General features: G+C 29.1%; 2 protein-coding genes across 3 annotated transcripts in view; both read right to left on the reverse strand.

Annotated features, from left to right (window-relative positions):
* Positions 1-370: 370 nt before the first annotated feature.
* LOC116769753 (uncharacterized) lies at positions 371-6084 on the reverse strand. The gene is made up of 2 exons (XM_032660947.2): positions 5931-6084; positions 371-1562 (listed from the first exon to the last, which is right to left on the reverse strand). The coding sequence occupies exons 1-2, from the start codon at positions 5943-5945 to the stop codon at positions 528-530; spliced, it is 1050 nt and encodes a 349-aa protein (XP_032516838.1). The 5' UTR covers positions 5946-6084; the 3' UTR covers positions 371-527.
* A 3418-nt stretch (positions 6085-9502) lies between these two features.
* LOC116769676 (organic cation transporter protein-like) overlaps positions 9503-26688 on the reverse strand; it is a 39822-nt gene continuing 22636 nt past the window's right edge. For both annotated transcript variants that reach the window (XM_032660835.2, XM_032660836.2), the window contains exons 2-7: positions 14989-15161; positions 14411-14745; positions 12690-13010; positions 11992-12622; positions 11508-11617; positions 9503-11341 (exon numbers count right to left, since the gene is read on the reverse strand). In XM_032660835.2, coding sequence (XP_032516726.1) covers positions 11284-11341; positions 11508-11617; positions 11992-12622; positions 12690-13010; positions 14411-14745; positions 14989-15161 — 1628 coding nt within the window. In that variant the 3' untranslated portion in view covers positions 9503-11283. The remainder of the gene's footprint in view (positions 11342-11507; positions 11618-11991; positions 12623-12689; positions 13011-14410; positions 14746-14988; positions 15162-26688) is intronic.

Raw genomic sequence — 26688 nt, forward strand, 5'->3', positions numbered from 1 at the left:
TGAAATAAAGAAAGATTTCCCACTAATTACTGACAATGACAGTATAAGTTAATATTATTTATAACTTACATTGCATATTTAAGATCTATGTCGATTTCTCAAAAGATGTGAAATAAGCTGGTGAACTATGAATTATTATATCTGACAGTGATTTTTACCTACTCTTTAATATATGTATATATTTTAAATCAATGGTTAAAATATATTTCTTAATAAATGTTTATATAAAAATTCATTCAGTTTTTCTGACAGTGGACAAGGCATACATATGCTTTTACATATGTACCTTATTAGTGGGATATGATTTTGGTTAATTTATTTAACTAAACGAGATGAAGAATTTAGGAGATTATAAAATAAAATGACAGGCTTATCTTTATTATTTATTTTATTGTCACTGTCATTTTCGGTTGTAGCAAGAACATTGCAATAACAACATAATGGCTTTAAATAACACTTAATGACAATATAATCAATTGTCTTTAAAATTAGAGATCCTAAAATAAATATATTGTTAAAACTTAGAATTAGTTATTACCCGCTGATCTAAATGGCCTTTTAGACTTTTTACCCATGGCATTGAGATCTATGGTAATACCGTTTGGTAATACAGCCTTATTTTCTTGATAATCAATGAAACCTTTTTGTTCTTTATCCTCTTTGGTCTTATCGCACGCAATTCCAGTCTCATAGTTGTATTCGCGTTTCAGACCATCGGGGTCGACATATCCGTACTTGCCACGAGTGATACAGTCGACGCCAATCGTTTCCTCTTTAAACGTTCCATCGTCATTCTCAAATCCCCATGTGATGCTTCCATCTTCATTTTCATCTCTAAATTTACGAATGATTTGAGCCACAGGCTTCTTTTCCCTCGAATTTGATGGGGTATACTTTTGTTGTGGTACACTCTTAACTGGTGGTCTCGAATATTGTCTTACTGGTTGAACATAATCATCTTCTTCTTCTACAAATGGTTTTGGTTCAGGTCTGAAAGAAGGTCGTTGTGGTCTACTGGATAAAGGCTGGAGCCTTGCCGGCTGCGGTCTGTTCTGTGGTTCATTCCTTACAGGGCTAAACGATTGAGGTAATAAAGGTCTATATTGTGTAGGTCTTATTGGTTCAGGTTTTGGTGCTGATGGTGTTGTCTGTTGGAATTGTGCTGAGTTATAAGCCGCTGGTGGTTTAGGTTGCGACGTGGTTGTAATGTCGTAGAAATCATTTTGCGGTTCTGCTGTAGAGAAAATACTAGATACAAAAGATGTTGGTGTGTTGACATCTGCGTCATCTTCCGGCTCCTCTGTGACGGGCTTTGAAGGCTCTTCAAGAGATTGAAGGCTGGGGCGCGGTGCTGCATCTACAGATTTAAAAGATGGTCGAGCGAGTCCTGGTCTGCGTATTCTGGCGATAGGGCCTGTAATCGGGATAGCTTGTAATCTTCCCTGTCTGAAACCACTCTGTCTTCCCACTGGTGCTCCCAAAATTGCTCCTGGGATTTGGATCCTTGGTGGTGCTGGTGAATCATATTGTGCATAAACTGTGACTACGCACAGCATACAAATCTGGAAAGAAAATTAAAATTACTATAAATAATTTATAATAATTCTGTCTTTTTGGATGCAAATATCGAACATAGTTTTTTTTACTTCATGAAACAACATAAATTTATAAATATATTCGTTGTTAAATTATTTCTTTTCGAACCCTACTAAAATTTTATGAAACTACTTCTACTTTATGTCATACTACTTCTACTTGATGTCATAAATTAATAAATTGTATGGTTTGCAACATAATTTTTGTCAGGACGTAAAATAATTATGACACTAACAGATTTAATTTTGGTTCGGAATGTAATACGTAATAGTTACACTTTCGAGTGAAGTGGGCCTTGCCTAGCCCAGAACGGCGAATGTTCTTGTTGACACTGACGAAACAATCATGTTTTGTTCTGCTACTCCATATATAGCATACCGATTGCAAATAAAAAGCAGTGTGGTATTGTATATAATATAAATATACATTCGAATCCATACCTTCGCACTTACCCTTATTAATTGGCCTTAAATTTATCAAACAATACATTAACTACTCAGGTTCGATTTCTGTTTTTTACCTGTGCTGGTAATCGTCTGTATAATTGAATATAGACGAACAATATTTGCTAAAGTATAATAGAAATCGGCTCGTGCCTCATTAGGTTTTTTTAAGATTTCTAAACATTATCAATATATTTTTCACGATTATTTTGTTTTAATTTAACTGTTTCGTTTTATGTATTAGCTTTAAACTTTCAAAAAATCATAACTTTTATGAGCAGTATGTATTTTTGTCAATTTATGTTTACTTTCTGATATAATAGATATAGATTACTTTAAATTCCTATCTGTTTAGAGGTGAAGTGAACCTCGATCTGAAAGTGGTAAGGACGCCCGCCATTCTTCCGCCAGTCAAGGTGACCACCTATGAATGTAATTCATAAAGCAATTACATTAATCTTTAAATATATTATTCAATACAGCTAAACCGAAACAATCGATTTTTATGCATAAAGGTATATACACGTAAATCTTAAAGGAGAATTATATTTTGTAAACTTTTAATGTTATTATTTTGTTGCATTGTTTAGGAATATTTTGTAAAGCGCCAACATAAAATAACCAGGACTTAATTAGTTAATCAATTCGTTTAAGTATAGTTGATATATATAAACTGTAAAAAAAGTTTTTTAAATATCATAATATAATCTGTAACCTTTAATCTTTACTATTATCTGTAATCTTTACTAATATTTCGATTTTTAATTATGATTTCTTTTCGGTAAAGATTATGGCAACCTTGTCAGAAAAATCGTTACAAATTCATATCATTATGATTATATATTAATAATTATTTTCCTTCAATTACACTTGGTACAGATTAATGCGTTTAGAAAACATTTATCAAACGTAAGCGTTGAAGTAAATTATATAATTTCTGTGTAATCTAGATACTGTTCTGTCTGGTTTGATAGCAGGCTTTGACGGAATCATTTTGCATAAAACTTGTATGAACAAGTTAAATTACGCAATGCAATGAAAAATGTCGTAATGCCATATAGTAGTCAGAGCATGAATTATATTATACACAGAATGCCCCGCGACTTCAGTTTAGACCCTCGTTATTCGGAATAATTAACGTAGTTGTCTTTATATTTTGTTATTTGTGTTAGATTTATTGGCTATGACAGCATCACCAGGAATGAAGTCTTGGTAATCATCAAATCACACATGATTAAAGGGATTCCTTTAATGTATCATGTGTGAGCTGAAATAAAGACTTTATTAAGAAATTGAATGAAACCTAGCAAAAGAAGAAACAAAAAGTTGGACCATCACTATCTTTGGTTCCGTTAAAGTCTTTAATTTTTTTCTTAGATATCTTTGAAACAGATTGCGATCAGCTACAATACTTACGTGTATATACATATGTAAACTTGAATAGTAAATAATAGGTACAAATTACTGTATAAATAATTGTAGCATAACTCATAATATACAATCCGGTATAAAAGGAATGTTAAGTCGTATACTATTTAAAGGTCTTTGTCAGTTGTATTCCGGGTAATATTAAACGAGACGACGTTGATGTCTTTTATATGAACTTTCAAGATCGCGTGTTGTTCCTATAACTTATAAGGATTTTATTGTATAAAGACTCATTATTTTTTATATATTTTTTGGACATTTGGTTTTTAAGAGTTTATGATTGTTTTCGCAATACGCACAAATTTGAGTAATTATCTAGGACAGACTAAGAAGTACTCCTAAAGACGGTTTCATACATTGACCCAGTTTAAAGTTAATGAATTAAATTATTCAACCTTTAGTCCATTACATATGGTAATATATATATAAAAAGTTAATCTCTTTCCGTATGTTCTGTGTCATGGTTACTATTGCAGAAGGATAACATGAAAGTAATGATATTACTATGATATTATATGTTATAGTCCCGTATATATATTTTTTTGCAAAACTTTTAATTTCCCACTAAGAAACTGAATTAATACTACTTTCTTCAATAAATATTTTAATGTTCACGAGTTAATGTAACGTGACAAAGATATGTATAAAGATAACATTTTTATGTCTCCAATTAAATCATTAATACGAATCATATGTGAATTTAAAGACATAACTCTCCTCGTCATTGCGTAAAATAACACTCATTCATTATTAATTCGGTGTGAATGAAAATATTAAAAACTTTAGCAATTAAACATACATCAATAAAATTTCCTAATGAAAAGGAGTACCTGCCTCGATAATTTTTACCCTTTTTGTATGCAATACAATATATGAGCATTCTTTATTATTCAACAATAGTACCCTTTGTTACTTTGTGTTCAAGGTGATGTAGCTAGAAGCTAAAAGGCTTCAAGTCTCATTGGTGTCTAAATATATCACACAATATCATTTTACGTACAATAATAAATATTGATTTGTTCCAATGGTTATTCTATTACAAAAGTGATCGATACAGATGTATTTAATTTGAGTGCTCGTGTTTAATACAAGCGTGTTCTTCAAACTAAATTGTCGATCTGTTTTCTACACGAACGAATTGGTTTTGTAATACTCGTATTATGAATCGTCGTTGTCGTTGGAATCGTCATGGGATTAAGACTAGAGTTTTAAATAGTTCTTATATGTATGCAGTTGAAAAATTTAATTTAGTTAGAATTATTCTTCATAAATTCTATATGATTAATAGTACTGAAAATGTTACTAAATGATTAATAGATATAAGAATTTCTATTCAATCTATTTATATATAAGTGCTTTATTTATAGATAAACGCATTTATTTTTTTAACACATAAGTTATGATATATTAAATAAATATTTTAATTCTGATCTAAAAGTAGTTGGACGAAAAGATATATAAAATATTTAAAACTTCTGCAAAATTGATATAGTTAATTCTCTATGCTCGTTTTTTTTTCATCTAGTTCTTTTGGTTTTTTGTCAATATTCTGTCCTATAAAAACAAAAACAATATATTATACCATTATAAGCTATTAATCACGACTTGCATATTTCTAGAAGGGTATAATACCCGTGATTAAAAATGTCTAAATCTATTTCGCTATTTTCAGTTGAAATATTTACAAGTGAGCCATTAATGTCAAGCGTGACGGCAACTCAACATATTTCTCAATCTTAAAAATTAAACATCAATTGTAAAATCACCGTGGAATTTGAATTTATGAGTTACAACAAAAACTGTTTTTAGTTGCTGTTAATGAAGTCGATTGCAGTACATAGTAATTATAAATTCAATACCGACATGGTTTGTTATGGACTTAGTGAATGGATTACGCGATGGCAAAGAATTTATAAATGTGTATAAATTCTGTTCTACTTCTACTACTAGTATTAGAAGTCAAGCCTGTTAATAGTAACAGTAGGCCAGTGTAACGCAATAAGTTAAGCGTTTGTTCATATTGCGTGGTTTACGTAATTGAGCCGTTAATATGATTGGTAGAATGTTAAAAATCGTTGGCGTACAGCAATTTGTTCCGCGTTAGAAATTAAAAAGGGCAAAATTTTTGTTCGGCAAAAGGTTGCGTGCCTTGATTTGCAAACGCCCTCTCTGATACTCAAGGCCAGCGAAACCAATACCTACAGTCGATTATTCGACCTAAATGTTATGATACTATTGTATTGATAATTCTAAGGTTTATTATTTATATATATTTTTAATTACACCAAAGGACTTGTTTAAAGTTACCCTGGATTCAGGAAACTAAAAATTCAGAGCTGATGGAGCAGAACATAAGAGAAGCTTTATGAAAAAAATAAGAGAGGAAAAAACTGGTCTTTTTACTGAGAGTAGGTGCATGGATGACTTCATTGATACCAAATGCGGCCTTAAAATGTAACTTACCAGTAATGTCCGCATGATGTCCTGTGGCACGACACTATCACGGCGCGTACGAACAACAAATAAAGGAAATGCTGTCTGCGCAGCTATATGAGGTCGCCCACTCTCGCCCTGCGCCCGACGCGACCACCATACATATTGCAAGGTAACCAACTAAAAACGGACTCTAGGTATTATATTTCACTGACATACTGCATTGCTTTACAATTTGGCTGTACTAAACGCGATGATACCGCTAGACGAGCCAATTAATTGACATTCGGCATATGCATTATTTGTATTCTCCATTGATGCGTTTTTGTCGCAAACTCGTAGGGTCTTTTTTGTTTCATTCTGGAAAATAGTTTTCAAGGTAAGTGTTTTTCTATATATTTTTATTGTGGTTAATAGGTACCAGATATTTCTACTTCTGGAATCCAATAAAGTTACATATCAGAGATGTCCTAACATTGTCTGACAATGTAGTAAATATTCTTTGCTCACCCGAAGACAGATATTGCGCAGTCAATCTTAGAATATGCACCTGCACGATACAGATGCACTTGTATTCCCTTCAGATTACAAAAGTTGTGACGCAACATCCGATACGTCCCGCCGAAGTCGGGCATTGTCGAACATTTGTAATTCAATCGAATGCTCACAGCATGCGATATGTTAGGTGTGGCAATGATCGTAACTATAACACCAACATCGAATAATGAGTTCATATATAAAAGCTATTATTAATAACAATCAACATTGATAATGTCAAGTGATAAAACATCTATTTATCGTATTTGTGCAATTCAAACAACTATGTAACGTTTTTTTTACTGATCTAATGAAATTCGGGTGTTACATCAGTGATATGTCGACGTGAGCAGCAGCCGCAGTCCAGTCACGCAGCGCACCGGAAAATATGCAGCATCACGAGTGAGAGTGCTGCCATAATAGTTCATTCCCCGCGTTAGATATGTTGCTGATTTTGCGATAGAAAATAAAGATACTACACACGGTTGACTAATTTTATAGTTTATGTATATATAAGCTGAGATCAGAGATTTCACTTGCCTTCATAGTAACTAGCTCCGCATATGTACGTATATGTTTTTAAAATTATTTTATTTTAACGTTTTAAGGTATTATATTGATAAGTATTAATAAAAATGAAAGCCCAGAACAATTGACTTTCTAGGGTGTAATAGCCAAGACCCGTTAACTGTCCTGTATCGCCTTTTTGAATGGTACGTTTTCTGATTCGATACGAAGCATACTCTATTTGTAACAATGGGACTTGTTTCGGGGTCATATACGTAGGCTAGCGTGTTACCGTTTTATTGTACTTATCAGAAGTCTTAAGAGGTTAATGACCAGTGAAATTAAATTAAATTAAGTTTATAGGATGCTAACGAGTTGAAGAGACAAAAGTTCTGTTACGAAATATTATATTGCAAACCTCGATCATATCCTTCGCGGTAGACCTTTATTGCCCAGGGAAACATAATATATTATACTGATTATACTTCTTATATTATAAATATAAGCTGATTAACCAACTAAAGTAAATCATTAAATGAAAAAATATTTAAACAAAATAAATTGATAGGATTAAATTTATTGCGTATATTCCACATAAGTTTTAAAATGAAGAGAAAATTCAGTTCAATACTGTTATTTAAATATCGAATTAGTTAACTTATCACGTCCTGTATGACGCCGCCAACCATCACCGTTACCGGCATTTTGTAATGGTAACTAAGGGTCTCCACTTGCTTAGCCCTAGACGGTGTCAATGTCCCGTATAATTAGCGTCACGTTTTAACCGACAGATCACACTTGACATGTATTCTGAAGTATTCAAATTTGGTTTAAATTTTTAATTAAGCGTGTCTCAGTTGACCTACTCGCTAAATACTTTAAATAGAAATTATGGCAACTTGCATACGTTATTAATTCTTGTTTCTAAATTTTAAAATAGCTGTGAAATGGGTGCTCTTAGCGTTAAAGGTTATATATGATGGTTTAGTTCAAGCATTGTTATTTCAAATCACCCACTTTTTTTTATGTTACAACATAACCCAGTCAGTATATAGAACAGCCTACAAAACTGACTATAAATATTATGTGCGCGGGGTATTTCAAAATTGTAATAGGATATTTAAAGAAGGCAGGTGAACTTTGATTTGATAAGATGCGTTGTTCCGTGTATCTGTGACAGACCGGATTTTGAATAGAGTTATATGCTAGAGAATGACTTATCATCACGAATATCATATGCAGAATTAGTACATTGATAAGAGAAATTAAACCGGTCATGTCTCCAGATAATCAGATGATGGAGGGAGTCGGAACTGGTGAGAAGAAGACCGTGTTTAGGTAAACGTAGTCTAGGGCGACGTGCAGCAGGATGGGCGGCTTGATGCTGGATGCCCAGTGCCGGAAAAATACGTTGTATTTTGTCGGAGGGGTATGTTCGAAAATGTACCGTAATAGACTGATTTGATTGATGATGGATTGCGATTTATTGATGATCGATATGTGCTGTGTTGATTTGTGCTGTGTGGTAATATTTTTATATATATTTTCTTTTTAAAAACACATATATAACCATTAATATCTTTAAATATAAATTATAGTTTATAAAAAAGATTTTTTTTCATTTCATGCCTAGAATATTGATAAATGAGAAAGAAGGAAAAGTAAGTATACATTTTTAAGGCCATTTCAAAGATCTAAGCAGATATTCCTATTTCGTGATGATCTATCGTACACCAGGATAGATTATTTAGATTCGAATACACAAATTCAAAATATGAAAAATGGCTGCAAAATGTTTTCAATCAATTAACAACTTTGAAGTTAAAATTAAATAAATTGAGAAGTACTAACAACAGAGATCCACTATTTCATTTTTATACGACCAAACAAGAAGTAGGCTAGGTACCATAATAACGAGAGAAGGCAATATACAATATTAAACCTGATGAGCAATATTCGAATGGGCAAGTCATATGTTTTGTTCATTTCTTTGTTTTAGGAAAACCTAGAAAAGTATTGATTCACTTCATGCACACCTTTTTTATATAGCCTTTAAATTGAATAAAAAGAAAATAGTATATTTAATCCTTGGAAAACCACTTTTTGATTACTTTGTTCCTTTTTGAGACGAATTGTCTTAAAGAATTATCACAATATTTTATGTACGTTATATAATTTATTAATAACATAAAAATACAGGTACATTCCAACGCACCTAAATAATCTGGTCTTCATATTGGTTGGAAATCAATAGAAACCTCAATTTAAAAATAAAAACATAAAAAAACGTAAAGCGAAAATACCCCAAGTAGACTGGTAACAATTTACTTTACAAAAGGTAGTATAACTTGCGAAAATGTCCTTCGTGAATTCCGAATTTAAAATAGGAAAATGCTTTTCGATATTAAAATTACCCTAGAGTTATCTTCGTTCGGAAGGAGTTATTATGTTGCAGTTCGTGTTGAAGACATTTACAAGGAAGGAGGTTGCTTAAAATTTTATTTCTTTATTAAATAATAAATATTTAATAAAGAATTTCTATAAATATAAATAGCACATTTCTTTCTAAAAAATAATTTATTTATATTTTTAATACAACTTTACATGTTTCATTACTATAAACATATTAACATATTTTACATCATGTATCACAAATTTCTTAATATATACGTCAAAGGTACAGTAACAGGTGATTTAATTCGTCTCACTACAATGTAAAATCTATTCAATCAATAAATTCTATACTAATCTAACTACTGTTCGTACAAAAATATCGTTATTTAGAGTTAATTTTTTTATTAAGAAACATCGGAACAACAATATATATATTTTTTGTAATCATAATGTCATTAATTCATTATATTAATTTAATTAGTGATAAACGTTAATTATTTTAAAACTTACAATGCGCGAAACTCAAAATTTTAATTTCCTTATTAATTTCAATGCAAGTAATTTTTAATAAAAAAAATTGTTAGAAATGATTTAACTTCGTGTTTATATATTATAAGTTTATAAAATATAATTTAAAGATGTTTTAAATATTCAAATCTCATATTGTTGTTGATTATATTTAAAAAAATAATCATTCAATATTAATTCAATATTTTTTTAATACTTTTGAATAATCTAAACACACATTGTCAGTTTAAAGTTCATGCATATTATTTTATAGCATATAATATAAGTACAGAAGCCTTAGTATTAACAAGATTTAAACACATCAAATTACTCAAAGAGAAAAAATTGGTTTAATCGTTGGTTTTATTTATATATTCTAATTAATTATGGTAGGAAGTTTATCATTAATCATAATTATTACAGTTGAATGGAATGATGTTAAGGAAGGTTTTAGTGAATGAAAACACAAATGATAAGTGTACTTTGAAAAATCATATACTTACAATTTATGATAGTAAAGTTCTTATAGATGTTTTGCCTCAAAACAAATCTCATGGAATCGTAATGTCATTTCTATGACAACGATATAACAAACATTTCTTGTACTTTTGTTTGGACCTTTCCGATATTAAACGTACATCAAAAGTAATAATAATTTGAAGATTTTTTTACTGTTATATATATATATAAATATATATGTGTGTGTGTGTGTTATGTATGACCCATAACATAATAAATTATTGATTAAAAAAGTATATATATGCGTGTGTGATATTTAGATTTATGGTTTGATAGACTGCTGAAGTATTTTACCAATTAGAATTTCAATTCCGATTGGCTTACTGTGTTTAATATATCGGTAACATTAAGCCACATACAGTAAGTCAGACATTATTTGTATTTAACGTACCCGAAGAAGCCTCTTATGTATTTAAGGAATGAAAACCAGTATGATTGAGTATTTCTATGAAAATACTAATAATATAATAATAAAATTCGTTATTATATAAAATATTTTAAACTATAATCAAATATACAAAATATATAATAATAAATGTATCAATTATGATTGACAGACACCGTTTTAAACAATAAAATATGATAGCAATTATTACAATTCATAATTTTATAGCATTTTTTTTAATAAAAATAACATAAATTATACCTTTATATAATACGATAAGTGGTGGCGAACTTATTTTTTATAATAGGCTCTATATACTAAGTAACTAACAAAAGAAATGCTCTTACTTTATCAATGTTACACCTAATATAGGCATACATATAATTCATAGTAAAAATCATTAAATATAGGTACATTTTCTTAAACTTACTGCAATACTTCTGAGGATGTGCAAAACCTCTTCAAAATTATTATGTCAACACAAGATTTTTCGTGTCGTTCTTTAAGTATTCCAATTCACGTATGTTCGTTTATTCAATACCTCCTGTCGTCGCTGATTGTGAATGTTCCATTACAAGACACGTTTTTAGGTCTGAAATTGACGAGAATATTATTCGGTTTTATTGAGACAAATAAAGGCATTTGACATAGAACAGTAGTAAAAAACAGGTAGGGAAAACATAACTTTCATTGTTTTCCCTTTAAGGCTATGAAGTTTTTATAGCAAAGCAATTGAATTAGAATAAATCTATGCTTACTTTTTGTTATCTTTTGAGTTGACTGTGTCTGGTAGTAGAAGGACGACGGCGCCGCCTGCCGCACCCAATGCCGCAATAGTCACCAGCGGCAAATGTTCGTTTAGTTTTGTCTGTCATAAGAAAAAATAATAATCTATTTACTTTTTCTTAAGTCACGAATAATGCAGAAAAAAACAGACTTTTAATATTTAAAGATTTTAAAGATTATTGAAGTAATAAGATGGTAGAGTTCGTTATGAAAAAAAAAATTATGAAGTAAAATCTCCTTAAAATAATATATGTTAATTGTAGATGAACATTTTGAAACTAATAAAGAATAACAAAATTGTTTAACAAATAGCTTAATTGTATACAAAAAGTACATGCGCAAAAATATTATCAGATATATTAATTACTATTGAACAGAAGTCGATTTCTTTAAGCGAATAAAAAATATATTATTATGGAAATACAAGTTATAATGAATTATATACTAAGCACTAACCAGTTCCCATAGATATGGGATACAAATGAGAGCCAGTCCAGAAGATATTTGACTTGCTCCAACACCAAGATTCCTTATCACAGTCGGATATAGCTCAGCGGTGTAAATAGGCAGCATCATGTTCGTTGCGCCGATAGCAAACTTCCCGACCATCAGACAAAATATGATTATCCAAACATCATCATATAATATGGAAAGTAGTTCACTTGTTACACAGGCGACTCCACAAACGAACATGGTTATACAGATCGGTATACGCCTACCAGCCTTCAATAGAATAGGAATACTCAATGCAATTGCCGGTACTTCAACTACAGCAAGTATGATTGATGTAAGGTGCAAATTGCCGAGATTGAATTTACCGATATTTAACAAGAGTCCATAGTATGCTATTGTCATTGAAAACCACGCTATAAATAAGCAAAAAGTCCTCTTTAATAAATATCCCTTGAACAACATGAGGACACTAGGTTCCTCTCTGTCTTCCTCTACTTTATGTAAAAGAAGAAGCTTGTCTATATCGGCAACCGTGTTTCTTTTATTAAATTTTGCTGCCCTTTCCAGTATTTCTCGGGCTTCTTCAGTTCTACCCATATTTAACAGCCATCTCGGAGATTCAGGTAGCACAAACCTTAAAAATAAAGAGAAATTTAATAACAAAAGAAATAACATTATAATAATTAATTCATGATATTTACCACATCAAAAGTAGAAAACATCCTGGCACTGATAACGCTAATTGCAGTTGCCTCCAATTTGGCATGGCCAATGATAGAAGGGATACAATAATGTATGCCAACGGTAGAGGAAAAAAGTTGCACACCCCTGCTATGGTGACCCATTTGCCTCCAACTAATTCTACAGACAGTACAAAGGCTGCGTAAACGACAGATACTGACACCAGACCCATCACCAGCTTCACCATCATATACTGTAAGTATGATTTTACAAGCAACGAAATAATTGCGAGTGCGCTTTGTGCAACTACCATGCCCATAAGAATCTTTTTACGGCCAAATCTGGAAGAGAAATAGAAAATTATTATTTTTTTGATGTTGTCCATTTATTTTCATATTATATAAACATTGCTACTCGAAATTACATATGAACTAGAAGATGAGTACATTTATGTAATTTGCCTTAAACTATATTTTTATAAACGATTGAATCCATAAAACAAATATTAAACTACACAAGATCTATATTTTGAGTTTTTACATTTTTCTGTCACTTGACACCTTGTCACCCGTACGAATCTTATTATTGTCCATGTCCATACATTTTATTCCGTTACATTAATTGTCCTACCTCGAAGTAAATATTTCACAGACGGTCATTAGACGTACACAACACACCCTTCCCTCTGTAATTTCGCAAGGGTGCCTTTAAATTAATAATAATTGGTACTCTATTTATCAAAACAAATACCTTTTTATGTCGTTAATAATACTTGTCAATTTTTTATTTCATTATAGATTATGAAATAAGAAAAAAGCGGGATACGTACATATTACTTATTCAATTGGCTAACACGAACATTATCGGCAGGATTCGAACCTGCAGCCTTCTTAATAACGTATTCGTTCCTTTTAACCATTAAGCTGTGTTGCCTTGACTCGAGTAGGTGGGTTAAGAGTATATATTTAAATATCATATAGGGAAGTAATATAGAAACCATAAAAACGTATATTTTTTTTGTACATTATTTTTTTATCTATTCTATTCACTAGTATTTTTGAAACAATCATATATAAGTTAAATGAGCACACAGTCCAATAATCAAGTATTATTATATGATAACAATATTTTATTTTAATGGGTCTTCTCTTGTGTAGAATTTTCCATTTACTAATATATTTATAATTACTATATTATTTTTTGTTAAGAAATAATTATGTTAAATTTCAATTATCCGGATTCGAATAGTTATTAAAAATTCCATGCAATTATTTTTGGACGTGCGTAATCTTGATGTATAGTCCATCAAACTGGTAAAAAATAAAAAACTTCCTCTTTATCTTATTAACCACTTAAAAAAATGCTTCTGAATGTTTTTTTTTAATGATAGTGCTTTAGAATTACAAATAGTTGAAAAATAAACTGTACTTGAAAAACTACGTATAAAAACATATCCCACGCATCTCAAATTTCAACTAGGTATTAAGCAATTAATGCAATCGCGGATGTGAAAAAAATATTCAGTTTAAATGTTCAATCTTGATCTCTTAATAATTCTATTTTAGAATATTTTAATGATTTTGGGGTGTTACTCATCGACATAACGGCGTCACTTTTTTTATTTAGTGCCACGATATTACCTAAAGTTTTGTCAAGTGCATATTTGAAAATATTTATCAATTCATATAAATTTGAGTATTGATCCAGGGAAATAAAATCGTAATTAAAGGTAAAATCTTACTTATCGGATATCCAACCCCCCACCACACCTCCCACTCCGACGCCTACTAAAAACACGACCTCGCCTAGGCTTGTCAGGTTGGCGTTATCGCAAACGAGATTCCATTCTGAAATTATTGTTTCTCCAACCTCTGATTTATCATATTCCCATTGAGTACACTTTTGAAATGAGTCCAATAATGGAGCTGTGTTGTTTAAAATACTTTCTACTGTAATTCCAGCTGGCAAAATGCGTATCGAGCAAGCGTCTACAGGCTGACTGTAATTTATCCAATCGTCTACAGGTAAAGACGACAAATTTTCTGGCCTTTGACACCAGAATTTGGTTGCTTTCGCCTGTAATAAAGACATAGTGAAATCTGTGTAATGTTTGAAAAAAATCACGTTATTGCTAATTTGTTTGGTCAGGCTTTTGTTATAAATTAAGATCTCCTAAAATGGGAATCTTTAAACATTATTATAACTATTTAAAATATTAATATTTGACAAAACAGAATAATCATTATAATTTATGTATAATACAGAACTTATATTTGTTATAAAATAATAGAAATATTATCAATTAACAATGAATATTACCGTAAACGTTGGTAAATATATGTGAAAAGTACATGGAAAGGAGAACAAAGATAAGAGGAAAGTCATTAAGAGCTGCCATCTTCCATAATCTCCAATGATAGTGGACACAACATCCGAGTCATCTTCGTTTGTTACCTCTGGATGTTTCTCTTTAGACCCTTGACTTGGAATAACTGTAACATATAGAGACGAGTATATTACAAAAATGTTCAAATAGAGGATGGAATTATATGATTATAAAAAGGTATTACTAGGAAATTAAATCAATTCTTAAACATTTTAAAACACTTCAGTATTTTAAGTCTATGTGATTAAAAAATTCATTGTTTTTTCTATTAAATAGACAGCTATAAATAACTTATATGAAAGGTCCTTGAACGGGTATTACTATCCGTATAATACTTATCCTAGGAAATAACATTACGTTTTACTCGTTATTGATTCTTGTAAGTTTGATTGTTTAAAAAATTAAAAAAAATTTTCGCGACAGTCTTAACATGTCAATGGAAATAAATATATAAATTTGTCACAAAATTTTGACCACTAGACAAATAATTGCTCAGTTATAGAAAACTTTCAATGAAGCTGTTTGAGAAAAGTAACTAGCTATGTTTGTATTTTGTTACGAGTATTTTTATTATAGTTAAAAATTTAATGACTTATTTTATAAAATAATACACATAGTTTACAATAATATTTAATGATTTTTTTTAATTCATATGAATTTGTACTTGTGTTTTTTGTTCGCGTTACAGAATCGGCGTGTCTGTTGTGTCTTCATACATATTTATAATTACAGCGTAGATATAAAAAAAAATAAAAGATCCACAGTTTAAAAAATAATAATAATAATTTATTGTATTTATCGTATGAATAAATTAAATTAATTATTATTAATAAAAATTAAATGATAATAATTACGTTTTTTGTTTCAATGTTTTATATTACTATGTTCTGTTCACTTAGTTCTGTTCATTTATGTTCTTTTCACATAATATATTCAACCTACTTCCTGGATTTAGGTGATTGCCCCTGATATCAGAGCATTGCTCTATAATGTATACTATTCTTGTGATCGTAGAACTGTCTATAGTTTATAATACAGGAGGATAGGTACTGTATACCTACTGTAAGTTTATTCATATAAGATTTTCGGAATTGATACATTTCAATAATTTTATAACAAATAAAGCAATATTAATAACTATGATAGCAACTAGCAACCCGTCTTATTCGTTATTATTTCTTGTTAGAGTTAGCGTGTCATTCGTGTTAGACGATACTAATTTATTAAGTCTTGAATGCTTATTTTGTCACTGATCGTTCTTATTATAGAATTCCTACCTTTTTTTTCGTATGTATAAATATATTATACAAAGGATATTATTTTAACGTTGTATAAAACGCTTGAATGTTCTGGACTGTGTCACTGTTCTATAAATAGATGGTAATTAACAATAATTTATAAACTGCACACTTCTCTACTTCATAGCGTCTTATAATTAATTGAGAATCACTTCTTATCAATCGGAAGAACGAAGACGGTGCGACTTAGTGTTTCATTTATTAATATATTTACACTAGTATATCAAATGTTACGTAATAGTTTCCTTAAAATAAATAAACAAATTTAGAATTTGCTTTGAAACGTTGAAGAAAATACTATATTGTATAGTGACGCTACCAAATAGTTTGTATGTATTCAAATATGTACACAGTAAATTATAAGACATCTATATTGGTGAAAAATGTTTTTTTGGGATCCAAATACACTTGTTTGAGAAACTGCGACTAGAAGTTATTTACAGCTATAATCATGAATACACCCTACTAATATTATAGAGTCGATATTTTTTAAGTATGTATAGATGGAGAGTAGCTTTTTGCTGTTTGTTTAATGAAACACAAAAATATAGCTGAGATATAGGCATAAGACTATGCTTTAATTTTTCCTGGAATTCCGTGTAGTTCTCGCAAGATCACGCCATAACAGTTATATAATCGAATAAATCGCGTGACAAAGACTTCAGATGTTGTTGCTAGTTTCTATATCCATTATTTAAAAAAAATATATATACACTTCTTTGTAAAAAAAGAAAAAAGTAATAGCAAATCTCTTTAAATCCAATAAATTAATCTGTTCAAAATAGCAACTGCACTAAAAATTGGAAATTTCTTAAAATATTCAGAGTTGGTAAATTAAAGCTCACGACTACTGTCAATAACATTGAAATTCCCAACAAGCAATTCACGTCTTTACACTGCAATTACTTGACATTTAACATAGATAATGACATTAAATAGAGTTGAGAAAATTGCAGTGTCAATTTTCCAAAATTACTGTATATTAATCTTCCTCTCTTCAATTTACATAAAAGTTTCTTTCAAGATGATTTCTTCACTGGTCAAAATTCTCAAAAAAAATCAAACTAAAAATATACTAATATTCTTAAAAAATACTTCCCTTTTAAATTCGTTTAAAACCGTACTCCGTTCGTATCGCACGATTACTGCAGTAGTAGAAGATACCAACAACATTTTTTTAATTTTATATAAACAGCTTTATTTTTATTGGCAATGTTTTATAATCTATTGTTTACGGTATTTTATTACACACATCGAGAAGATTTAAATTTTAATATATGCTTACCAGTTTACGACATATTTCATTTTATCTGGAGTTGCCTAGAGGGGCCTACCTGGGGCCTGATTTTGTAGTTTCAGGATGTCGAATGAATTGAGGTTGGAAAAACATTTGCATCTCAGTGTGATGTGTTAGCGGAAGCTGAAGATATTATATATACTATGGCTTCACCGTTCCATTGTTGTTTATTTTATAACTTATTATATCAGCCCATTCTACCATATGAATGCTGATTATATTCAAAAGTTTTTGACATTAAAAAAATTAAACCCTTATTCTGAGTTTCTAGAGCAATTCTCACAAAAATTATGTCAACTAAGTCTTTTCTTCTTTCTACAATTAGCTACAGCCAGATATCTGCCTACTACAATTAGTCTACTATCACCAGCTTCATTACGTTTTACGAGAAAGAAAATATACTCCTTACTATGAGATATAAAACAAAACACTTCCAGTTTCTAATTTATAAATCTGCGTTGATTCTACGATTTGAAAAAGATTTATTAATGAAAAGTTAAGACTGTCGTTGTTTATACGTCGTAAACTTGTGGTAAGGCTACTGATGCATTGAATGTTGAATGAGGTGCAAGAACCGTGGCAATAATGTGCACATCAGTATTAATCAACATTATAATTTGACAAAGCGTACACACTCGCCAACTTGACGTGAATGGGTTTAAAATTCTTTAAATTAATCTTCGTTCATATTAATATGTCAGATGATTCATGAATGAATTCGGTTAAAAAATGTCAGCTTCTGTATCAGTAACTTAAATTAATATTGAGAGTACAGTACTTTAAGAAAATATACAGATTCTTTTTCATGGATATAAAAAAAAAACAACTATCCAACAAGACAGTTTTATAAGACTAATGTTGACCTATCATTTTTAATATCTCATATACGTTAATCGAACAAAATGAAAAATATCTGCGTAAAGGGATCGTTCAATAATAATAACAGAATTTATAAATAGCACACAATATCCTTGAAAACATAAATTTACATATATTTACCTGTCAAATAGTTTTTTTTTTTATTATGAATCAAAAATATTCTAAATAGTCTTAAACATTTAAATTATTTATCTTATGCGAGTGACAAGTTAAAAGTGACGTAAGGTATATAATTAAAATAAAGAGATAAAATGTCTAAATAAGCTTTTATTGATATTTAAATTATTGAGCCTAGATCGTGTTTTAACCGGTAAACAATAACAAACGACCACGCATGTGGCTGATAGATGAAGGTATGTAATGTTAATTTCGTTTGTTGTGTATTCATTATACAATTTATATGATCTTTATTTAATTTGTGTAATTTCTGTCCCGTTTATTTAAATAAACTATGCATTAATTGATATTAGCAATAAGTAATCGGTGTTGCATGATCCAAATATGAAAAATACCTACTAGGTATGTGATCGGCGTTCATTCTTTGTTTGGGACACAGACTAACTATAATATTGTCAGTTATAATAGAGTAACCGCATAAAATATTAATTTAAATATTTTTCAATGAAAATAAAAGTAAAGCCGAGAAAGTCTTCTTTTCGGATATGGACATAATGGCTGCAAAATATCCCAAAATAAATATTGAGATTTATTTTATTGCTAGGGAAAATAGTAAAATTTTCAATTAACCTTTTATAATAAATGATTTTAAAATTTATAGCATTAATTAAAATTTAATTTTAAACACTCAGTATTCAAAATGAATTAAATATAGTAATTATTTTAAGTGATTATTGTAACAAATTATATGTATGGTTACGGTTGAAACAGAACATTTTACTGTGTCGTTTAATGCTACATTTTTACTCAGTGTTGAAATGTATTATTTTCCAATTAGATTAAAAGTCAAAGTATGTTTCCCTTTCCACTTCTATAATCACTGAAACAACTCCCGATGTAGCATTATCATTATTTTTAGTGTGCTTCCAAGGTAGAGGAATCGTTGCCGTTCCTTCATGAGTACTTTCTGGATTTTAACATGATTTAGCCTTTAAGAAAATGATGGACAATCACCAAATTGAAGTCGTATTTAGTTTGAACCTCTTTAAAATATAAAATACATTTTATCTAGCAACCGAGATATACTGACATCAATGCTTAGCTAAAATTAGGATATGACAAATAAATACATACGTACATATATGTACGTTAGACTAAATCGTTTATGGACTGCTAATTATTTTTTTAAACTATTTTATAAATATGTAAAGTAGAATTTTTAGAAAAATAAAAATATATGTATATGTTTAAGTTTGTACAGGTGTTTGAGTTTGTTACTAGTTAACACGAGACGGATTCAATGAAATTTAGTATAGAGCTATGCTGTCTTTGATTAAAAGTGCTGAGAAACTAATAGACATTTGTTTTTACAATTAAATCTTGTGTCGGGTTACATTTTAGAAATTAAAAAAAATAATTAAAAGGTTACAACGAATTCATCAATTTATGTTAAATTTGTATAACTGTACCTATGTGAATATTGTTAAAGGAGAACATAAATTTTTTTAATTTTCTTTTTCTTATTACTATTACATCTTGATAGGAATTTAAATACAACATAGATTTTTTTTTCTTTGCATCGTAAAAGTAGCTGGAAATATTTAGTTAATATTGAATTGATAAAATGTTGTATATAGGCTAACTATTGATTATTTACATACGTATGTATTTTAAAGAGAACATATGTCAAAGGTCAAATGGAAGTTGAGATTTTGCTTTATGTGACGGATGTGATAAGAACTTGAACTTTCTTTTGAGCGGTCAATCCGTAATAATCAAATAAGTTTGTGCATGTTTTACTTCATTAATTAATAAATATCTGATTGTTTTATATGTAGGATTTGTTTTCACTTTTTTTCCAAAAACTTTGAGCTCCCAATAATCTCCACGATTGTTAATTTATTCGTTTCCTTTTTATTTCTTTATTGCTGTTAACAGCCCTGAAGGGCGGCGTGGGTTACAAAAGTTCAAACCGATTAAGTTTAACAATGTTCCCAGATTTGAATCACCTTGTTTCTCATATAATTGTGTCTTTTTTAAGTTGCAGATTAAAGAATATGCACTCTGCGAAATGTCTTACTTAATACCAGGAAAAATAGGAGACTTTTGTTTTGTTTGTGTCTTTATTTCTTTTTTATCATCCATGAATATAAAAACATAAATTTTAACAACGAATAAAGATAAATGTTATCAACACATTTAAAATGAAAGTATGTCATTCGGCTACGCTACTTTTTATTAGTACATTATAAAATTTTTTTGGGTGTAGATGACATATAACAAGACTAACTGACAGATAATTTCATCTCGCCTACCCGTGATTACGCTTGCTGTAAAGTAATCGTCAAAATGTAAATTATAATAATGAAACCGCGTACAAAAAACGTAGTTTCATTACAATTGTGCACTCCAAAAATCTCAGATATCTTTATCAACACACTTATATGATAAAGGATCGTGTTAAATAAATGATAGTTATCTCATCACGATATTATTGTATGTCTATTACGATACGTGCACTCACATTAAGTCATAATAATTGCTCTATTTTTTATATTTAAAACAGTGGTTTAAGTTCGTAACATTAAATTATATTTGCTATACAATTCAAATGACCAAGGGCATTAACGTAATCCTGACTTTGACCTGCTTTCTATAGCTTACAAATAGTTTCTCATATTTCAATTACGATATTTCTTAAACACTGTTATGTGTATATATTGATACTAATTGTAATATTTAAGAATATAAGAACTATTTAACCGAAAACATTAAAAACTATTTCCTTATAGGAAGGTAATCTCTATTTTAGCAAAGGTAAAAACATTTAATTTGGTTTGGTTAATCGCCGAATTTTCCCTGTACAAAAAATTTACGAAAACAAAGATAATCTGCTAAAAGGTTTCGCTTCATTCATCATCAATAAGTGTCATAACCCTAAGCAGTGACCCATTAAATTAGTTTCTACGTCGTGCTATCTACGCGGGACGGAGATGATTTAACTAAAATGGCCGTATGTAATTTAACACCTTTTGTGTCATCGTCACTTAAGGGTACTATTTAAATACTAGGATGTTACATAATTGATTAGGGACGTTGGAAAATTTTCAATGCAATTCGGTTGTACTGGAAGAGCGAGGAACGGTTATACTTTATATTTCCTTACAATGATTATTTTTAATAAATTAAGTATGAATGCAGTGTGACCGAATAATCATTGAAAAATTATTCTTTTCAGTTTACTCAAGCAAAAAAGGATTACAAAAATTTAAAGCACGAATTCTTTTAAATTGATTAATGAGACGAAGTTAAATAATTGTCTCATTCTTTTATGTAAAAGTCTACACATGTCTCTTCTATAGAAAGTTTGAGGTTTTTGTGTCTTGGTATGTTATACTCTAAATTGTAAATATTAAAATAAAAGTGTGACTAACTATTTAATTTTATAATGAAAACTGATGTTATTATTTAAAAGCTTAAAATGTGATATTTTTCGGTTAAATTACAGCAAAATTATATTAATTTTTTTAACAAATACTATAAATTAATTAGTTATTTACGAGTATATTGGCAGTACATTCTCATTTTTGCTTTTATTTTTTTTTTCAAATTAATGTAATTAAGCAGGAATTTCCGGGTAAACAAGGAAAAAGCATTTAATATGCTTAACATTTTCTTTAGACTGTCGCCAAATTATATTTTTTTTGAAGGTCACAATAATTAATTAAATTTATTGCAACGGTAGTTCTCAAAACATTCGTTCATTTATTCGTATTTAAAATTATGACTTATCTAAATTGAAAGATACAGATTCAGAGTCCTTGAATTAATATTTTAAATAACAAAATAATAAGATTATAATTTTATGTTGTACCAATTTAGACGTACTGATGTAGGGCTTTTGGTTGGCTACATAAATTGTTGTTAATAAACACGTCGTGTTAAATGTCTTTGGTATTAATGCGTATTTTGAAATAACCTAAAAGCCTTCTTGAAAGGTAAATCACAGTTCAGGGTTATACGATAAATGGGATAAGCTTCGATCTTTAAAATATATATGAAAGGCAAATTGGGTTTATGACCGATTTAATGAAGGAAATGTTATATTTTTATATTTAGTCACATAAAGTTTAGATAGATTCAGTAAGTTTTCATAAGTGAATGATAGTTCTCGCATCTGTTAGGGGACGTCTCCGGAAGCTAATGGGCTCAATGGAATTGATTCCCACTCGGTCACTGTTCTGGTTACAAGCGAAGTAACGTAAATCTCTGGACAAATTGATATTTGTATAGATAACATATGAATACAGTTATAAAATTGTATAGTTAATAAAATTGTATACAGTTGAACAGATATTTGTCTTGTATATAATTCTGCAACATTCAGTTTATTAGACACTAATTCGTGTATAGTTTTGATATATGAAAAAAATCCTTTATGAATTTTTAGGACTTCAAAAGACATTTAACATGTAGAAATATATTTGGATGCAAATTATATCTCTTACACGGTACTGTGGTGAATAAAATCATTGAAACAATCATTTTCAACGACAGTCATTGATACAAATGTTATGACAGAATTATTTTTATCTATTTGTCATGCAATTAAAATTTTTCATAATTATAATCATAAAGCATGAATTTATATACCGTTGAATTTATTGACAGGGTTCCTTTTATCAATCAGTATATTTTAATTTAATAAGGAAAGTGAAATGTCCTTTTTGTTGTCATCAAGCACTCGCATATCTTTTAAGTACACACTCAACTTATCGTCGTGTAACCTAGGTCATGGAAAAGAACTTGTGGAGATGTTATCCCTAACGTAACCTCTGCTTTAATGCTATAAAAAACTTACGGTCGGTTTTTCTACATATATTTTTAGAAATAAATTCAATCATCAATGTAATTTTAATGAATTTTAATGGACTAATTAGAAGTCAATTGACTGCTTATACTTTTTATACTATACTTTACTAATAGTGACTTAAATTGTATATATATATCTCAAAATTAGAATTATCCTTTTACTTTTATAATTCAAATCGGTTTCCTTGAGTTCAAAACGAATGTGAGGAGATTTTAGATACCGTTCGAAACCTATAAGACCGGTAGTAACCCTGATACATACTTTACCAAATACCTACATTAGCATAGCATGCAGATGTTTATTTCCGTATCCGTATTCATTTATCTTGCAACGGTAGGTGTCATGCATTTCTAATCAGGTATCAGTGTGCTATAGGACATAATTTGTTGAGAAAAAAATAAATGTACGATTTGTATAAGTTGTTTAAGCCATAACTATTTAGAATGGCAACTTATAACATATATATTTATTAATTTTACATTCATAAAGAATTTACAACCATTCTGTATTGAGAACAAAAGAAATTATAAGTATTTATGACAACATTAAAAGTAATTACATTGTCTGCGTCTATGATTTCTTGAGTATCAAGTTATTTTTGTGACGTTTCTCTCGTTTAAATAAAGAATAAAATTAAGCTTACAGATAGAAAAAAGTAAAGAAATACAATTTAAAAAATGTAATAAATAAATAACAAACAACATAGTGGTCATAACAGTTATTAAGAATAGTTGTTGCCCATGACTCTATCTGCGTTTAACGTCCTCATTAATCACTGGTTGATTATAATAATGCAAATAAGATATTTGTCACGTCTAAAATGGATCTTTTGTTTTTTGTTAGACCTCTAGCCATACAAGACTGAAGACTGTATTGTTTAATTATGGAGTAGTGTGTCTGTGACATGTGATACGAACTTACTTAAACACAGACTTAAAAACATTCTAAAAACAGTTTTTTTATGTTTTATAATGTAGGTTTTTTTTCGCCATACATCATGAATAACCAGCAAGATATTAATGTACCTATTGAATACGGAAATTCTGCTATTATTGCTTTTATATCTAAAATGGTTTATTTAAAATCAATAAAATTTTACGGTTAAATAAGTCTGAAAAGTTGTAACACAGTTTTCAAAGGTTGCTTATCTATTGGAAAAGTATTGACATTAGAAAAAAAAAAACTGTTAACAATTCTATATAAATCCTTTTTCAAGTGCAACATGCTTGAAAACGTTTTTTTTAATGTGAAATGAGCTCTTGACAATAACATTGTAATATAATTGAGGTCACAATGTAAGCAAACATCAACTGTACTATAATAAAACTACATTCTGTCAAATAAAAAACTTAACATAAAAATATTAAAATAAATTTGTTATAGATTCAAAATTATTTATTTACTTATTTTTATTTGTAAATAAATAAAGATTACGTCATATCTTTCCACCGTATTTCATGTACTCACAAGAAGAAATTATCTCCATAATTAAAGGACGTCTGTTAAAAGTTTTCTCTAAAAAGTCAGTTTTAATTTAAATAAAATGCTGAATTTCAATTAAATAATGTTTGGAAAAATATAAAACTGCTGTAGTAATTAAAAATAATATATTATGTATGTTTTATTATCCTGTTGTATTAGTATTAAGAGTTTAAAGAAGTCCTTTGTCTTTTCATGAACGTGATGAACTATCATTAAGATAAGTGTAAAACAACTTAAATAACGTACGTACATATTAAATTGAATTATACACATAATAAAATAAAACATGTTTTTTTTTTAAATGTCAGAAACGTTGAGATTTTAAAATGATATTTAATAATTTTTAAGTCTTTATGAAACCCAAGTTCATATCGTATATAAAAATTTGATAGTAAAGTCAGTATTTCACAGATAATATAAATTACATATTGAGGTAGATGCTATAAAATTATATAACCCTCAAACACACATAAATATTGCAATAAAAATATCGATAAAACTTCCAACATTAAATGTATGTTTTCTTTATATTCGCTATTGTTTCAATTTTAAATGTCTTAAATTTATATCTGTCGTACTATTTTCAGAAAAAGTTAAAGGACATCATTTATATAAAAAAATACATTAACTGACTCGGATTGATATCGATGACGAAAAAGATTTCAATAACTGTTTGAGGATAACGAGTTCATATACAATGTTAGCTTAGAGATAGATATAAAGGTGGCCTTTGGTAATACAGGATAGATTTTCTATGAGTTTATCGTATTTCCTTTTAAGGAAGTATGGCCTTAATGTCACAATTCACGATAGTATTAGTGGATAAATTAGACATTTAAATTACCAAGAAAGTAGATGGTTTTGACTTCATGGCTACGATATTCTTGATATGATTGGATATACTTTTACAAATATAAAAGAGAATCAGAAGAATAAAATATTTATTTGGTATCAATTTATTTTTTATTTTTTTATTTCATAGGACAGTAACGTTCTCACTACCAGATAACCGTGTTGTGCTATTTATAGTTCAACATATATCAATCTTCTATAACTTTAATGTTACAAACTTTAAATAAAATTAATGCTTTTATGTAATAAAATTAAGAATATATATTTTTTAACGTATCGCCACTTGCTTGATATTTCAGATTTTTTTGTTTGTTTGCATGAGCTGAAATACCAAGTGACAGTAAGTAATTCTCGACAGTATTTCCGCAGGCAAATACAATAAAAATATAGACCAAAACAAGTTGAACAAAGATGGAAATGTGATTAAATGAAAAAAAAAAAAAATTTCAAAAAATCTACTAGCATTTTGTCGTCTCAAGAACAGAGTTATGAATAAATAAGTTGTATACAATTTTAAGATTCAGTCACGTTATAACATGTTAAAGTATTGTTTCTAAACATTTTAATATGTGAACATTAAATAGTTGTCTATCATTAAACGTTCCGCGCGATCATAGGTTATTGCGCGATAGTGTTGGGTAAACAGAAACGAAGAGATTAGAAATTTATTAATTAAGTTATTACATTGTTTACTTAGACAAAAAATAAATAAATTATAGTTTAAATTAATAGAAATTTGAATAAAACTAAACAAAATTGTCGATATCTTTTATATATTATTTATCTTATTCGTAACGATTATTCTGATTGTAACGTAAAAAACGAGAAAATTACG

Source organism: Danaus plexippus, chromosome 14, assembly GCF_018135715.1.
Source record: "Danaus plexippus chromosome 14, MEX_DaPlex, whole genome shotgun sequence".
NCBI lineage: Eukaryota > Metazoa > Arthropoda > Insecta > Lepidoptera > Nymphalidae > Danaus > Danaus plexippus.